The 18,739-nt window shown below is 41.4% G+C and overlaps 1 protein-coding gene across 1 annotated transcript in view; it reads right to left on the bottom strand.

Annotated features, from left to right (window-relative positions):
- Positions 1 to 983: 983 nt before the first annotated feature.
- The window catches only part of LOC149289304 (rho guanine nucleotide exchange factor 38-like), a 35,652-nt gene continuing 17,896 nt past the window's right edge, over positions 984 to 18,739 (bottom strand). The window contains exons 6-15 of the mRNA XM_089490719.1: positions 18,342 to 18,541; positions 17,383 to 17,513; positions 16,679 to 16,783; positions 14,488 to 14,610; positions 10,089 to 10,127; positions 6,980 to 7,294; positions 4,258 to 4,395; positions 3,173 to 3,371; positions 1,869 to 2,128; positions 984 to 1,169 (exon numbers count right to left, since the gene is read on the bottom strand). Of these exons, the coding sequence (XP_089346845.1) occupies positions 984 to 1,169; positions 1,869 to 2,128; positions 3,173 to 3,371; positions 4,258 to 4,395; positions 6,980 to 7,294; positions 10,089 to 10,127; positions 14,488 to 14,610; positions 16,679 to 16,783; positions 17,383 to 17,513; positions 18,342 to 18,541 (1,696 nt within the window). The remainder of the gene's footprint in view (positions 1,170 to 1,868; positions 2,129 to 3,172; positions 3,372 to 4,257; positions 4,396 to 6,979; positions 7,295 to 10,088; positions 10,128 to 14,487; positions 14,611 to 16,678; positions 16,784 to 17,382; positions 17,514 to 18,341; positions 18,542 to 18,739) is intronic.

The following is an 18,739-nucleotide window of genomic DNA, read 5'->3' as shown; positions in this document are numbered from 1 at the left end:
GATATCTCAGATCTCTCAAAGTTTGACCTGGATTTTTTAGTTGAGGTTGATCCCTTTTATTGGGCCAACATAGGAAATGGTGGGAATTTACATAAGTTTACAGAACCTCACATTTCTCATCTTCGGGACACACTGGAGACTCGGCTATCCAATAGAGAATGCCAGTTCCCCGAAGACAAAGCAGACTTTTGGGTGTTTTCACTGCTAGTTCCACCCACAGATATTTTAATACCTACTCATTTCTACCCCATTCGCAGTCTTCCATCAATTGTCATTCTGTCTTATGTATACTGTATATATTTATATCTAGGATATACGTAGTGACATCATATCTCAACCACAGAAACTGATGCCATTGCAAAGAACGCATTTTCTTCTCACAGGCCTTGGAACAGCATCTTTGGAGGCATATTCACTTAAATTGGTAAGATCACTTCAAGAAATCTCCCCACATTTACCATGCATTATACAAGGCAAGTTCAGTCCATGAGGAGGCTTAACCCCTTAATGACAAAGCCCGTACATGTACGGGCTCAAAATGCATTGTTTTCAATGGGTTTAGGGACCACCCATATTAAACTGATAACCATAAAACAAACTAAAACAAAAGACACATTAAAACAAACTTCAATTCATATTAAAAATGAGCCTCTATTAATGTACATGGTACTTAGCTGCTCTACACAAAGATCATATTAGTAAGTGCAAACAGTACAAAATGGTATCCATGCTCCAAAGAGCTGACAATCAATAAGGTGGTCTGGCTAGACCAAGTGCTATTTCTTCCTTCAAAGTACGGTATATTTAAATGTTGTTGCTTCATTACCATGCAACAAATAAGAATTCAAAATTAACTGGACCTTCATAAAAGTAGATAAGAAGATTTCAAATTACTGTCTTTAAGTATCCCAAAAAGAGGCATTCCAAAAATAACATCTCGATTTCTCCTTCGCTGGCCGAATTCCTTAGGACTGAAATGATTCCTACGCGTACGTCATCTTCCCTAGGTAATTAGCTGGAACATATCCCTTTTGACCATACGCTTCTCCAAGCCACCATTCCTTGTTCCCACTCAAGTCACAGAATTTATGGATCCGCACTCGCTGATGTTCCTCCAAGCTGAGCTCTTGTTGACTCCGAGCCTCAAATGCGTACACAGCATAGAAAATCTGAAATTGAAGAACAAAAGTATCTAAAGTGAATAAAAACTGGATGAATATTAGAATTTGTGTGAATAAAAAATGCAATCTTAATTTCCCTATTTTCTTGTTTCTTCTCTTCTTTTATATTAATTAGATATTTTAAAAAACTTTGTGAGAAACACCCAGTCTCCCTGGTGATATAACTTTTTTATTGATCCTGTATAATTAATTTTGCTGACATTAGAAGTATTTTAACCTTCCTACACTTGGACACTTTTCAACTAATCAATCAATGTAAAAAATGAAATATCTTAATGTGTCCCAAACTAGCCTTGCTCCTGTCATCCACGAGGTTAAGGAATTGATGTCCCTGACCAGATGAGGGAGCCCTAGGCTGAGGACGGTTGAAGAGGTCAGACTGGCTAGTATACTCTAGTTCTTTTTAAGATGCAACTTATATTATTAAGACCAATAACTAGATACCGGTAATGTGCTAAACGATACTGCATTTAGTTTCAGCCACATTATGGAATGGGTACACATATGCAATCTCTTTAGATTATTGGTCTCTACTGAGGTACTACTGAGTACCTTTAAAAAAATGTAGCATGGAATCTATTACTTCTTTCCATATATTTAAAGTGTGTTGTTTTTTTCTGATTTGGATGAAATTACAGACAGAAGAAACATTATATATAAAAGAAATGCTAAGAAAACAATAGTTACATGGAATTCCTCGCTATTCTGAAAAGTGTCCTCTTCAGATCCATTCATATGTTTGTCGTCATCTCCGTTTATGGATGGACTGCTGTCACTGGCACTCCCAGCTGAAGCGCGACTGTTTCTGTCACGGGAAGTCCGTCCGGAGACAAAAAGACTGATGTTATCAAAGTCATCATCACAAAATGGGCTATCTGCTGAATCCTTCTGAGGCTTTCCAGGGTTGTATGGCTTCAGGAAGGAAGAGTAGACATAGCCCTGGACGACTAAAGAGAGAGACAAAAATAAGCTTACTGGTGATATATCCAACAAAACAATTCTTTAATGCATACATTTAATGCACTGATTTAATTATGGATTATTATACTGGGTTATTTCAGCCATTTTTGCAGAAGAAGCCCACCGGGGTTTGGCCCTTCATAGTACCAATAGCAACATCAGAGCACTCTAGTGTTAGAAAAGTTGAAAGCATCACAGAAAATACTGGTGACATATTTATGTTTTCCAGGTTAAGGCCTGGTCATTGATGAACATAGCTGGGGACTCTCCTGCGTCTTCTGTTTCGTCTTCCTCCAGGCAGGGGCACAGCCCACCCACTAAAGGCTGTCTATGGCTAGCCTTATCCATATGCATGGCTAGCACTACACTTTTCACAAAGTGACTTCCCCAGAAGAAGGAGACATCCAGGCAGCCTACCCTAGGAGTTCCCAGGTATGTTGATGAAGAAATGCACACAAAGAAATCACACAAGCTCATAGAGAATATTAAATGTGCCTGTTTTTTTACTGGCCAATATTAAGGCCATTGATGGTCAAAATGTTGGTCCTTCATTATACAATTGCCAAATACTTTGTTTTTATTAATAGAGTGTGTACAATTATTTCTTGTTTATTCTAGACACTAAAGTTTTCACGGGTCAAAACAATATGGGCCACTAGATGACAAGCATTCTATATTATTTTATATTAAAATTCAGCACTGCCCTACAGGAACAGTCTAGTCCACAAAACTGTATTGCTATTTGTAATCCTCCCAAATTGTAGTTTTAGTCCTCATTTCCATGGTAGAAAATATAGTATAAACATGAGTAAAAATGGTTTAGTTTTTCTTGCAGCCTCTTTTCTGTAATTCTGCCTCTAGTGACATGAGCTGCAAGGAACTGCAGGACACCAGAGGGTGGTTAATACACTACAATTAGAAGCCAATTCTGTAGTTGCTTAGCAAGAAGTGAACCGCTGTGTTCACAGAGTAGACCAGGCAGATTTCGCACAAAAGAAAGTCAATATTTGATTGAGTATTCTGTTACTTACATCCTGTGTCCACAAACCACCTGCTGGTGCTCCCAAAGGGGTCCTTGTGCTCCACAATAGCTACCACCTCTCCTTCATACAGATCTATATCACATTCCTGGGAGGCATTGCACTTGCGTTTTGCCTGGTAAAGTTTATCCGCACCATAGGTAGACAATAACTTGCACCTGTGGCTTTCGGTCTGACGAGGAAGTTCAGGCTTAATGGAAAAACAAAAAGCAACACTATCGATCGCTGTGTTTAAAGTCATAAAGAAAACAACGCTAACGATAAATGGAATCTTTAACCATGAAGCTGAAAAGGTATAGCGGATTTGATGGTTAACCTCTTATGTGCTGAGGCCTGCCCATAATCCTGTTTTTAGTTGATGTCGATTCTATGATGCATTTGGGATAATGTAGCCACGTTAAACATCTGATCTGCATTTAGTGTCATCATTTTTTTAGGGAAATGTTTGTTAATGTGTAACAATTAAAGTGAAGCAGATGCCTATAGCATCAAGTTCAATTAGAAACATATTGTTGGACAATGAGTTGAATGGCAAAATTGGCCTAGAACAAGATAATGGGGCCCGCCTGCAAACATCGATGAAAGGCTACATTTCACGGCATTCATTTTCTGGTGAGGATGTGTAAAATGGCCAGTTTGGATGGATGGACATCTTGTATATGTGTGGTAATATTTAAATACATGACGTTATTGGTGGCAGTGGCAGTATTATGGGCCCACTTAACGGTCCTGTGTGTTGTAGGAAACATGAAGGTGGTATGTCAGAAAAAACCCAAATAACATGTTCCTCGTTGCCTTATTTTGTAATGGTCGGATTAAATGAATTAAGGTCCAATTAAAGGTTGTGTGGCCATCCTGAAGCTGCAGCTGGGAGAGTCTGTAGGGGCCACTTGTGCCCAGGAATTCTATGAGGTCTATAAACACAACTCTTATCTATCGTAACTTAATTGAAATAAAACTAGCACATAGAAAGTTGTTTTCAGCTTCAGAGAGCTCAAGACGGTGACAAATTCTCAAGAGAGGTAACTTTGTATGAGTTCCAGCTCAGAACCCCTAGCTATGACATTGCTACTTACCAAGGGCGACAAGGCTTTTTTCCTCTCAAAACTCAATTTTCTCTCGATAAATGTGCCACTGTTATTATCTTTAACAAAGTTAAGGTCCTGTAGTTCTTCAATGATGCGGTTCTGAGCTTCATTCACATTTGCAGCGAGCTGTTATCAATAATAAAATATAGTTTGATATTAGACAGTGCACATGATCATGTATGTACAGAAATACTCATTGCTATTCATAACACATGTCAGCGATAAGCATACTTACAAAGTGAATACACTTTAATGCAATTAGACAAAATGTTTCACCAACACCTTAGTTACTGAACCCCTTTATTTCACTGCGAGGGTAATGAACACAGTGATCCTTCACAAATACATTTTAATTATATTTAATTAACCAGCAACACCGAATCCACATGGGTTAATCAAATATTAAAAGGTAAATACTATATGAAGGTGTTTTTTTGATAATGTCTCGGCGAATAAATGTCAAGGAAAATTAAAAGGAATCCTGGTATATGGAAAGGCGATACGTGAGAAGGTGATTGGCTGCGGCCGAGAGGATACGCAGATGTTTGGAATTCAGCTCAGCGGTGTGAGGATTGAACAGGATATAAACTGGAAGCTGATAAGCTTGAGGCACAACACAGATAAGCCCCTTCTTTTTGTGGCTTATCGTTATACTAAAGCCCATGTGACTGCTGATACCTATTGCATCCTATTGTTTATCTCCCTCGCTAATACAAAGCCGCAGAAGGCATTGTTGTCCTAATTATCATCCGTCTTCTTTGTTCTCTGGGAAGCTAGGAGTTAATAGGAGGCCATAAACCAACAGATGTGAGCATACTGAAAGATGCAGGGGATGGCCAGCCTGCAGAAGACGAGAAACGCTACCTGCCTTTCAGAAAAAAAAGGCCGTCTACACGGGTTTATTGTTCTTTTCTTCTTTTTCAATGTCACAACTAAGACATATTTTTTGCTAGGATTTTAACTCTGTAAATTCCCCACTATAGAAGCAATGCATTGCATGCCTATATGATTCAAAGATGGCTATATGGCTATCTATATTGGATATACAGTATATATATATATATATATATATATATATATATATATATATATATATACATAACTTTACATTCACGCTACATAAATTAGGATTGGGCAGTGTTGCAGTGGGCAGTGTTCTTAAACACTAAACTTTGTTGTTAAGGTGTTGGTTCAGAACCATGAGACTTGTAGTTCAAGATCTAGAGTGTTGGCTCTAGATGATAGTATGCACTCACTCATAATGTTCCTATATGCTATACCTTCTTCTTTACAATATGGATTAAAGTGGCCAAAAGAGTTATAAAGGAAGGTACTGCTTTTTATTTCTACATGATGGTCACTGGCAGGACCTAAACTAGGTAGGGGAAGTGTTAATCCATACCGTGTAGATTTCTCTGACGTTGAATAGAGAAGTCTGTGCTCTCATGATAGAGGGGCAAAAAAATGTATAGAATATGTCGAAATATATGATAAAATGTCATAAATTTACCGTTATGTTCATAAATATTTGGACAGTGACCAAATTTTTATAATTTTGGCTCTGTACGCCACCACAATGAATTTGATATGAAGCAACCAGGACGCAAATGAAATGCAGACTTTCTGCTTTAATTTGATGGTATTTGCATTCAAATTAGGAATTACAGCACTAGTTATATGTAGCCTCCTCTTTTTCAAGAGACGAAACGTAATTGGACAATTGGACAAGCTCTATCATGGCCAGGTGTGGGCTGCTCCCTCATTATTTCATTAACAATTAAGCAGTTAATAGGTCTGGAGTTGATTCCAAATGTGGAATTTGCATTTGGAAGCTGTTGCTGTGAACTCCTAATATGAGGCATTAAGCGCTGTGAATAGAAGTAAAGCAGACCATCATTCGGCTGGAAGAACAAACCCATCAAAGAGATAGCAGAAATATTCGGAGTGGGTAAATCAACAGTTCGGTAAATTCCGGAAAAGAAGGAATGCTTTGGAGAGCTCATCCAGACCAAAAGGCATGGACATCCACAGAACACAACTGTAATAGATGATTGCATAATTATTTCCTTGTTTAAGATAAACCCCTTAACAACATCTAGCCACATCAAGATCATCCTCCAGGAGATAGCTGTATCATTGTCAAAGTCTATAATCAAGAGAAGACTTCATAAGTTTATGACAAAGTGCAACCCACTGTAAGCCTCAGGAATCGGAATGCCAGAAAACATATAAAAAAACTACCAGGACTATTGGAGAAGATTATGAAGAAGGAAAGGTACGGCTCATGATCTGAAGCATACCATATAATCTGTGAAACATACCACATTATCTGTGAAACATGGTGGGGACAGTATTATGGCATATACATGGCTGTCAATAGAACTGGGTCACTATTGATGACTGCTGACAGTAGACGGATGCTTCACAGTATAGATGGACAATGACCCAAAACATACTGGTCAAGCAACCAAAATGCTTCTCAAGGCAAAGAAGTGAAATATTATTCAATGACCGAGTCAATCAACACAGAATTTGGTGATGTCTATGGGTTCCAGACTTTAGGCAGTCATTCACTGAAAAGGGTGTTTTAACCAAATATTAAGAATGATCATTTTGTTTATGATGTCCAATTACCCCAGCACATTAAAAGGAAATGGTATAATCTAATACAAATATATACATTTACCAGAGAAAGATATTTATGCCTTACCGGGGAAAAGGCCACAAAGTTCAAGGTCTTAGAAATGGATATCAGCTGCTTCATGAGATTGAAGAAAAAGTACAGGCAGTTGAAGACAATGTCCCGTGCAGCCTTGTTAAACACCTGGAGCTCTTCCACAAGAGGGGCATTGAGGGCCTCATAGTCCCTGCGAGCTTGCTCTAGCCGACCATCACCTGCTCTCTGAAGGCAACTGTGGTAGTCTAGCAGTTTATCGTAACGTTTCTGGATCAGCTTCTGAGGTGCTGGAAACATGGAGTGTAGGGCACACAGTGGGGCATAGACTATTCGGTCCAGTTCACAAACCTGCCGACCAAAGAGCAATAAAAGACTAAAATACATAAATGCAGGCTGGACGTGTATATGAGGACATGGGTCATGGGAACACAACAACACATGTTTTATGACATGGGCTGCTGTGTTCTGCACCATAGTTCTATTTGGTGAGAGATTAACCAAAAAAATCATTGTCTGCAACTTTTTAAGATTATTTCAACATGTACCATGGTGTCTGCTTCATCTTTTACTCCGTCATGAAAGTTTAGCTCTGCTGCATCCTCACAAGTTTCATCAGTCAATTTATAAAGACACGGAGGCTCCCATTATGCTTAACTCTTTTCTTTATTCCCTCAGCAGCAAAGAATATTTTTAGAACAAAAAAAATAACAAGGAAAAAAGACCAATCAACATATGCATTAGGTATCCAATAAGGGCTCATCACGGATACCCCTCCTCCTATATAAGTGCTTAGAACCATCTAACTTCCTCTTTTCTTTGCTGCTCCCTCAGGAGATAAGTATACTATATTCTATTGATGTGTGTTTGCCTATAGCTATATTTGCATATATATCTTTGTCCTACCATTTAGCTGGAAGGCGGTTGTGCCTTCCTCCCCGTTTTCTCTCTCTTCGTTTGCTCTGCCGCGGCGTTGTTTCTGTTTCTTACCGTTTATTTTATTTGCCGCGTCACTGGTACTTTCTCTGGCCGCGCGCATGCGCGTTTTCACACGCGGCGGCCATTTTTCCTGTGTTCCTGCTTGCAACGTGCACCCCGGACTTGTTCCGTTTCGTCCCGGCTTGGCGGTGCTCGTTTCGGCTCGTTTCCACGTTTCTCTGAGGTGTCTGCCTCTCCTTTCCTCCGGTATACCTCGGCGGACATTATACCTTTTGTCCGTCCCGAGTTTGCTTTGTTTTGGCGCCAGTTCGTTCCGGCGGCCATCTTTTTGGTGTACTGTGCCGATTCCTATCGGTTTTTTACTGTGTGTTTGCCGTGTCTGTCACTCTGTGGGCATATACTATGTTTTCTGACAGAGATTCCCTTCCACCTCCCCTCCCTGGTCCTTCTGGTCAGCCTCCTCTAGCTAAAGGGGCTGTTGGTGGAGAAGTGGATGACCCACAGGGTGATATTATGAACTCTGAAGAGTTCCATTCCTTACTGGATGCTACCATGACTAAATCTGTGACCCAGGCCCTGCATTCAGTTATGGGGATGATGTCTTCTAACATCTCCCAGTCGATTTCTTCTGCCATTAAGGCTTCCCAGTTGTCTGCCCTGGCTCCTGCTGGTGATTTGCCTCAACAGGGACCCTCAGGGGCCTCCTGTAAGGCTTCATCTAAATCTGGGCATGGTAAACATGTGACCTCCAAAACCCGTATGTCGGACACGGTACGTCCTGTCTCAGAGGCTGTGGTTACACCACGGAAAAGAGCCCAGCATCGGGCAAAATCGGTGCGCAGATGGAAAAAGGCTAAGACCTTATCTGATTCATCCGACTCTGAGTCGGCATCTGAGGAGGTTTCTGACGTGTCGGTGGATACCGACCAGAGTGGGTTCTCTGATTACGATTATAAGACACCTGACAATGCCGACCGACCCGATCTCTCTTTTGCCCAGGTTTCTGGGGATACCCTTCTGGACCCCCGTGGTGAACCTCTCTTTGACCCTGACGAGTTGTCTAATCCCAGATCGGCTGAATGGTCTCCCGTGCCTCATGTGGCTCAATACGTGGCCTCGCGAGTCCGCAAACCGCTGACTAAGGCGGCCAGGAATAATTTGAGGGCGGAATGCCCTAGGCCCTCTTTGCCTGATGACGTGTGTACTACTCCGGACGTGGATCCGAAGATCGCCCAATTCTTGGGAAAAACTGGTTGGAAGTCTAAGAAGGGGCTTGAGTTCTCTCTTAGGAACTGTCAAGATAAAATTTTAGACATTTTGGGCCCAGCCACGAAACTTTTTGAATCTATTGAGAATGCTATTTCCACAGATTCCCAGGTGGACCTTATGACTTTGCGTGGTTGGGTACAACGTATTATATGTCTGGTCGGCAACGCTAATACGGCTCTGGCCTCTGAAAGACGCAAGGCCATTCTACTAAAGATTGAGCCCAAGCTGGTCAATATGGCGGTGTCTGAGCCTGGCCCGCAGGCAAAAGGTCTTTTATTTGGCGACTCGTTCGTCAAAGATTTGGGCAATTATGTTCATACTTTTACCGCGCTGGACAAGGCCCAGTCCAATATGCGTAAGGTTTTCCGCGGTAAGGTTTTTGGAGAGGCCGGTAGACACAGGGGCCGTCTGCCAGGCCGCTACTCTAGGGGTCCAGTCATCGGATCTCGAGGCTCCGGTTTGTCCAGGTCCCAGTTCCAGGAGCGTAAGCCTGCGCCAACGCCATTCTTCCCACAACGTTCTCGTCCATGGCAGAACAGGGGAGCTAGGGGATCCTACCAGGGCAGACGACCTTATGGTAAGTACGTTTCTAACACGCTTCCTTCCAGATGGTCAGGTGGGGGGACGACTGCTGTTTCATTTCGATGCTTGGAGGTCACTAACCTCGGACCATTGGGTCCTACAAACCGTCTCGGGTTACAAAATAGATTTTCTGTCTACTCCGGTTCAGTCTCGACTTCCCGGAGGGATTCGGTTTTCAGATGCGGACATGGCTTTGGTCTCCGCAGAGGTTCAGGTGTTGTACGACAAGGGTGCTATAACCCCCATTCCTTCCAACACTCCAGGTTTCTTGAGCAACCTTTTCTTAGTAGCCAAGAAAGGCGGCGGCGTCCGACCGGTCATCAATCTTCGTCCCCTGAATGCCTTCGTTACTTACCATCACTTCAAGATGGAAGGCATCCATTGTCTGCGGGACCTGTTGCAGATAGGGGATTGGATGGTCAAGCTAGATCTACAGGATGCCTACCTGACGGTGCCGATAGCGCAAGAACATCAGGATTTCCTTCAGTTTCGTTGGACCTCTCAGACGTGGAAATTCACTTGCCTGCCGTTCGGCCTCTCATCCGCCCCGTGGTGCTTCACGAAGCTCCTGAAACCAGTGGTGGGCAAGTTGCGCGAGAAAGGTGTACGTCTTATTATCTACTTAGACGATTTGCTCATTATGTCTCAAGACATAGCCTCTCTCCAGCTTCATCTGTCGTGGACTACGTCTCTTCTGCAAAACCTGGGATTCCTGATCAATTGGACGAAATCGGATCTCGTCCCTTCTCAGTCCATGGAATTCCTAGGGTTTGTGATCAATTCCATCCACGGGTCTATGCATCTTCCGAGCTCCAAGGTGAAGTCGATCAAGAAGGAGATCAGGAGAGTGTTGAATCGTCCGGTGATCACCGTTCGACATCTGGCACGAGTCATAGGGATGTTGTCGGCCTCCATTCAGGCCATTTTTCCCGGACCTCTACATTATCGGGCGTTGCAGCGTTTGAAGAATCGGTCTCTGCGCCAAGGTCTCTCATACGATCAGGAGATCCCGATCGACTGCGAAGCGGAGGAGGAGCTCTCCTGGTGGCTTCACCATATCAACGCCTGGAATGGCAGGGCGATTTTCGGTACTGCCCCGGATCTAGTCATAGAGTCCGATGCCTGCCTCACGGGTTGGGGTGCGCGATGCGGAGATTCATCCACGGGAGGCAAGTGGTCGCAGACGGAGAAGAAGCTCCACATAAATTGTCTGGAGCTATTGGCAAGTTCTTTCGCCCTCAGAAGTTTTTTGCGAAATTCCTCCAATTGCTCCGTACTCCTGCGACTGGACAACGTGTCGGCGGTGAGGTACATAAATCACCTGGGTGGCACGAGATCTCAGGATCTCTCACATCTGGCGACGGAGTTTTGGCAGTTCTGCCTGGCTCACAACATAGCGGTCCAGGCGGAGCATATTCCCGGGTTAACCAATTCTGTCGCCGATTGGAATTCGAGATATCTCAGGGATCCAGGCGATTGGCGTCTCCTTCACAGCGTGTTCGTCAAGATTGCGGATGTTTGGGGGCCTCTGGAAGTAGATCTGTTTGCCTCTCGCCTCAACACCCACCTTCCAGCCTTTTTCAGTTGGCGTCCAGATCCGGAAGCGTTGGCGTCCGACGCTTTTCTCCAGGATTGGTCATTTCGAAGGAGTTATGCTTTTCCTCCGTTTTGCCTTGTAGCTCGCACGTTACTCCATCTTCGCCGGTGCAACACTCTTTTGGTACTCGTTGCTCCGCTATGGAACACGCAGCCGTGGTTCCCTACGCTTTTGGAGATGTTGGTGGATTTTCCACGGCTCCTTCCGTCCAGCTTGGATTTGGTGGTGGATCTGGAGGGGTCCCCTCATCCACTTCTTCAGGACCAGTTGCCTCTACTGGCCTGGAGGGTTTCGGGGGACCCTGGTTTGTCCCGGGAGTTTCGGGATCGACTTTGCATCTCTTGGCGGGAGCTTGGGCTCCGGGAACACGGAGGGCCTATGATCATGCCTGGAACGCATGGCAACGTTGGTGCCTGGAACGGGGTGTGGATCCCGTTTCTGCTTCTGTAACGGTTGTGTTACGTTTTCTGACGGAGTTGTATGACGCTGGTTTGGCGTATCGCACCATCAACGTGTACCGATCAGCTATTTCCGCTGGTCATGCTGGTGTTAGCGGCGTACCGATTAGTAAACAGGTCGTTGTCTGTCGATTATTGAAGGGCGTGCGATTGACTCGTCCTCCCAGGCCCCGCTACTCTGGCCTGTGGGATGTCTCTGTAGTTCTTCGTTTCTTGGCTCTCTGGCCTGATAATGCTTCCTTGTCGCTGAAACAGTTGTCGGCTAAGTTGGTCATGTTATTTTGTTTAATTTCATGTAAACGGGTTTCTGATGTTCGAGCCCTGGATATTTCTGCGAGGTCTTTTACACCTGAGGGTGTACGTTTCGACATTTCTAGACGTACTAAGACGTCTATTACCTCTGTGTTCTATCCCGTTTTTCCTCTCCAGCCACAACTTTGTCCTGTGGCTTGTCTCAAGATGTATGAGGATAGAACGTCTTTTTTCAGGAATCCGTCCCATCCTGAACTGTTTTTGTCTCTCCGTCATCCTCACTTACCTGTGACTACTCCCACCTTGGCACGATGGGTCAAGTGGCTGATGGCCTCTGCTGGCGTTGATGTTTCCATTTTCGGCCCTCATTCGACTAGGGGTGCTATGGCTTCCAAAGCCGCATCTCAGGGTTGTAGGTTGGAGGATCTCCTAAAAGCGGCGGATTGGTCGAGAGAATCGACGTTCCGGGAATTTTATTTTAAGCCTGTGACACATTTTTCTTCTGCTGTGATTGCGCAGCTTTGAACTAGCATAATGGGAGCCTCCGTGTCTTTATAAATTGCCAGATTTTACTAAATTATGACGTAAAGTCATGATTTATAAAGACACGGAGGCGAGCATTATTCCCACCCGCGTTTTTTCCCTTTTTTCTTTCTGTTTTTTCTACTTCAATAAAAGACTTGTATGCCCACCCATGTGTTCCTTGTCGTTTTTCTTCGTGGCGCATCTGTATATATTTGCGTTTCTTTTATTGTATTATATATGTGTTTTTCTTTTTCATGGCGAATTCGTCCATTCTATATGTATGCGTTATTACGTACTGTTATGTATACGTTATTCTATTCTCGTGGAGTGATCGTTGGTTTATCAATCATTCTGATTTGCGTTACTTCATTTTCTTTTTTCTTTCAGCTTGAAGTGTCGTCCTGGAGGTCTATCGTTGGATGTCGTCTATTCCATGTGTTTTTTCAGTTACCAGCTGTTGTCTGTCTGGGCTGTTTTCCTGGTTGTGATGTCTTCGGTTCCAGTTCAAAGAAAAGAGGAAGTTAGATGGTTCTAAGCACTTATATAGGAGGAGGGGTATCCGTGATGAGCCCTTATTGGATACCTAATGCATATGTTGATTGGTCTTTTTTCCTTGTTATTTTTTTTGTTCTAAAAATATTCTTTGCTGCTGAGGGAATAAAGAAAAGAGTTAAGCATAATGCTCGCCTCCGTGTCTTTATAAATCATGACTTTACGTCATAATTTAGTAAAATCTGGCAATTTTTACCTCTACCACACTCAATTAACACTTCTTCTTGTTTGTTTTTAGATTGGCAAAGGAGGCGACTGAGCTAAGAGGGGTTTGCATGGTTAGTTTTAGGCTCCACAATAAAGGAATACTTTTGGGCCCACCTATTGGTGGCTCCAATTAAACTGGGGCTTACATACACAATATAACTTAGGTGGAAAGTATATAAAAGTTGCCTTTTCACCATAGCAACCACTTCAATAAATAAAGTGTAACCATGGTGATAGCACCCATTTTTAGTATCACTTTTTGTGCATTTACTTGTCACCAAGCCGTTAACCCTTACACAGAAACTGATATTTGCCGCTCACATGTCAAAAGATACCAAAATGACTTTGAAAATTGTTTTCTGAGCTATGGTGGATTTTTTTTTCTAATACTCTAATCTTATATCTGCTTTCTCATTAAATTCTAAATACACATGCAAAATTCAGTGCTTGGGCAGGTCAGTTTTTAATCACGATCACTTGGAATTTCAGTCTCTGTTCTTTCTACTTTTTCATTTATAATTGCCTTCATTAATTCAAAACGACATGTTGCTGGAAATCCTACATAACTTCTAATTAATCTGTGTTTATTACACTTAGGTTTAAGGAATATTAAGCTACTCATGAATTTGTCTTTGTAAAGGTTGTCATAAAATAATACGTATTATTTCAGGTTTCTATCTCATTTCTATAGTAGACTACTTTTTTTGTATGCGTTTTGCAGTTTTCCCCCCCAAACATACTGATAAACTAATGGTGGTGTAGTAATTCCTATCTCCCTCAAAGATATCAGTACTAGATGAGGACCTACAGCCCCAATCTTTTTTTAAGGGGGTGGTGGACAGGGACACTGGGCTTGATTACAAGCATGACACCCCAATGTTTTCCTGGAGTCATGTACCTTGGGTTTCAATAAAAGCAATCCCTGAGAACTCTATTTTGCCCCAACTATAAGCAGTATGGCAGCATATTGTTATTTTCTGCGCGAAGATATACCCACCGAACCCATATCTACCTACCTTTTTTGTTCTAGGTAATATAATTTACATTGATTGCCTCTTTGATGTATTACAGTAATGGGAGTTAGAAAATAAGACTTCTGTGTAATTTTACTTTAGCCATGGTTAGCTCTACTGAAAACAAGATGCATACAGAAGCTCACTTACATAATGCTCATATTGTTCTACCATGCTGGTTTGCATATTTAGATATCCATTGCTTTTCTGGTTGTTGTCATGCAAAATATCGTGTAACTCCTCCATGCCTACTGCTGCCAATGGCATGGCATCCTGAAAAAAGAGGAAAATAACAATAATTACTTTTCATATTCTATTACCCTCTCTCTGGGGTATATACAGTATTGAAACATTCGACATGCAGTAAAATTTATTTCTAAATTCTTCTTAAATGGCCATCTTTACATGATTTTACCATTTATGATAGTTCTCATTGTTAAGTATATACAATTAAGGTCATGTTCTTAATAGCGGAAAGCTAAGTGAGTCTGATTATGAACGTGTATGTGTGGGTGTAAGTGTGTGTTAGCAAGTGTGTGTTAGCATGAATGTGTGTTTGTGTGTTAGCAATAGCATGCATGTGTAAGTGTTTATGTGAGCATTCTTGTGGGTCCATAACTCTCAACTGTCCAATGAAGTGTGTCAATCATCTTCCCTCATTGACACTGCCGACATCACATCTCGGCATGCAGTGTCAGTGAGGCAAGATGACTGCCGTCCTGTGTAATTCCTGTGTATATGAGTGTGTGTATATATATATATGTCTGTGTATGTATGTGTATATGTATGTGTGAATACGTGTATGTATGTGTATGTGTGTATATTTGAATGTGTGTCGTGACAAACCCTGTCACTTTTAGGGATCAGAGATCCTAAGCACAGTCCTCTAGGGCAATAAGGCTAAGGAACACCGATTTGTAGCAAACTGTGTTATTTATTTGCTGGTGCACAAATCAAACACCCCAAAACAAAATCATAAAAGAAAATCCTAGCTCCTAATTGCAGCCCTCTCTGGCTATAATTTGCTGGTCCAGACTGACCAGCCTAACCACCCAATAACGATATCTCCCTGCCAGACCCAACTAACCCAGTTGGTCCAGGCCGATAGGATCAGGTCCACCCTTGGCTCAGGGCTTGTCTTTAGTGCCTCTCCTTGCTTTGTGAGCACAGGGAAACTTTGTCTTCCATCCACATTTGCCCTGATCGTCAGGCTCCAGGGGTTTTCATGCCCTGATGTAGGCTTCATCAAAGTCTTGCACTGGATCCTGAAAACCCAGCTTGGGCATCCAGTCTTCTACAATACTATAGTAGGATCATTGGCCCACCCTGTGTATAGGTATGTGTATATGTATATGTGTGTTGAATAGAACGTAAGATAGAAAAAGTGAGGGAATTATGTCAGAAAATGAGGTGGAAAAAAGGGATTGGGCAAAGTAAATTGCCAAAGAGTGAGGAAAGGATAGAACAGGAATAGAAAAAAGACAGCAAGAGGCGGATAGCAGGGAGAAAAAGAGGTGGTAACAGATTGCTAAAGCCAGGAAAGCCAGACAAGGGGCCCTTTATTATAATTGTTCCAAGGCCCAAAGCTCCTTAATCTGGCATTGGTTAGCATGAGTTTGTAAATTTGTGCAGATGTGAGAGTGTTACCCGGAAGGTGACACCCCTCAATGGGAAAGCAAACAGATTGACTGTTGGCCTAAAGGAAGGCATAATTTTTCCCCCCCCGAAAAATAAAATGTTTTATATTCAAGGCAGACAGTGTTCTACCACCCTATTTCATATAGTATCTTTATTGGTGTCTCAGAAGGGTTTATTCACTAATCTGAGGGGTGGTGACCTCATTATGCATTATAAAGGACCAACCCCAGTGAGCTTCTCCTGCGAGAAGGACTGAGCCAACCCTATTATTATGCATTAACTATGTATATTATCCGTGTCGCATTAGCATCTAATCTATGGGCAGAACAAATTCACTGGAGTTTGCCATCCACAGAGCATTGTAAAGCGAGTAAATATTAGGATATTATTTTAATGTCATGAACTGACCAAAATAAATATTTTATAAACTATATTTTACTTTGCAGTTCCCGCCCTCTCAGAAGTCAGTTAAGTGATACTTTTGCAGATTTTGAAACAAATAGAATTAGTTATGTCTGTTTATGTCACAGGTGTTAAAATATGTTGTTAACGCAAGAGATGGTCTGAATAAAAAAAAACAGCATGCAAGTGTAGATATATGTTTAAGAAGAACATTTAAAAGGTAAAAATAATGCATAATATGACCAACATTGCTAGTCTAAGGCTTAACTCAAAGAAATATCTCTATATTTGAAGAGCTCACCTGTATATGCTGAAGGGTGCATGAAATATTCTTAACACAAAGTCTCACAGTCTTTTCCAGATTTCTGAATATTTTTTCTTCCTTGTTAAATATTTGGTCTTTCACCTATAATACATTTCAAGAGATTACCACATTTGCTACATTTTTTAGCATCTATTCTGCAGACTGTCTTTTTTAAAAGTGGTCTTTTCTTCTACTTGAGTGGCATAAAAGATTGATTAAAAAAAAGTAAAAATTTAAATTTACAGTGATAAAATGTGCATATACAATAATGGCATATTAATAATTTCACGTATAGAGACTGTGATATCACATGGTATGCCATATTCTCATTGCACAAGGCATGCCAACCTAGCCAACTAATGTTTTTCCAGCCCCCTTCTGTGATCCTCGTAGGATAAAGATGCTACTAAGGGTACAAAGGGGACAAAAAACATCATCCTTCCCATATCCAAATTCAATGAGAACAAGAACATGGGAGAATGCATTTTGTTGAGAAACAGGAGTTGCAAGAGGTGTGTGTGCATAGTATGCAAGGAGGCATTTGTTTGGGTTGTATATAGATTGTATGTAAGAGGTTAAAGTAGTTGGTTCCAAAAACAATGGATTGGAAACCCCTAGATTTTTGTGTCTCCTAATGTCAACATGAAATTGACCACTTGAGTATTAAATAAAATCTATATATAGTAAATAAGGTATAATACCTGTTCTCCTCCGGTCAGAATCTGCAAGTGGCTGGTCACTCTCTTGGATTTCTTGCTTATTGAGTGAATATTGAGTTTGGAGAGCTTATATTTTAATGATTCTTCTTCATCTGCCCTCCTATACTTCAGAACTAAAAAGAAATCAAATGATATTAGCAGATTGCTGTTAAGGGGCAAACTGTATTTGTAATGCTATATTGACATCCTGCCAAAGCTGAGATTGAACTTTGCAGATAATCATTCATCAATTAATAATTGATTGATAGACTTGTGAACGGGCTGGAAATGCAATAATGAAGCTCTATTTAGGCATTCATACATTTATGATTTACAACTCTGTCGACGTAAACATGACTATGCTTGTGTTAATCTTTTTTTGTTATATATTTATTTGTTTTCTTTTTCTAAAATTAGTTCTAGTTTTTGTATAACATAATGTTTATGGCATGTTAGCCATTTGTTTGTGTTCTAGCTCTGTTATCTTAGTCCGATCTCCCAGAAAAACACCCTGACTGTTATCATACTGCCTGTGGTAAACAATACAACTGCTCAGTATTTATCAGCAAGCTGGTCACTGACTAATTAAAGTCTATGGAGGAACGGACTCCAAAACATTGCCATAAAGAATCGGCTCAGTGTGGTGTTACTGTAGAGCAGGGGACGTCACACAAAATATCACATGACTGCCAACAATTGCAGCCTCCAAGTCTGCAGATAAAGGAAGTTTATTGGAACAAAAGGTTTTTGTTCATTCTAGACTACTATACCCTTTAAGTTGGTGAAGTGCCATCCCTCTAAAAAACATAAATCGCCTACAATAAACTGTTGTATCCAAGAGGTAAATGACACTATCGTGAATTGTGTGTTTTCATAATATAATCCTTTCAATGCCATCGAGTTAATCAAATAATTCCATTTCAATAAATATAAGTTTCTAGTTGCATCCTGTATACCAGTACCTAGATCTTTCCGCCTTTTCAGTTCATTGATGTTGACATTAATCTCTTTGACCGCGTTGTAGGCATCTTGTAGTGTCCTGTAGTCCGGGTGACATGGAGGAGTGGAGTTTAGCAGCTCGCATAGCAACAAAGGGTATTTCATCACTCTTTGAATTGGCTTAATCATCAGCGAACCCATGTCCAACAGGTTTGGTTTCCCTCTGGAAGGCACAGATAACAAACACTGTACTGTGGACATTGTTAAATAGGTTTACACCAATAATAGTAATTAAAATCTCAATTTACATCACATAGTCTAAAAAGGGGGTAAAAAATACTTTTTTTTTTTTTGACGGGTTCATTTCAAATATATTTAGTCTCTGACGCCAGTAAAAAATGTGGTATATATATATATATAT

This window comes from Sceloporus occidentalis, unplaced genomic scaffold, assembly GCF_023333645.1.
Source record: "Sceloporus occidentalis isolate IW3139 unplaced genomic scaffold, rSceOcc1.0.p SCAF_46, whole genome shotgun sequence".
NCBI lineage: Eukaryota > Metazoa > Chordata > Lepidosauria > Squamata > Phrynosomatidae > Sceloporus > Sceloporus occidentalis.
The sequence above is the reverse complement of the archived record's forward strand: the minus strand, read 5'-3'. Positions and strand labels throughout refer to the sequence as shown.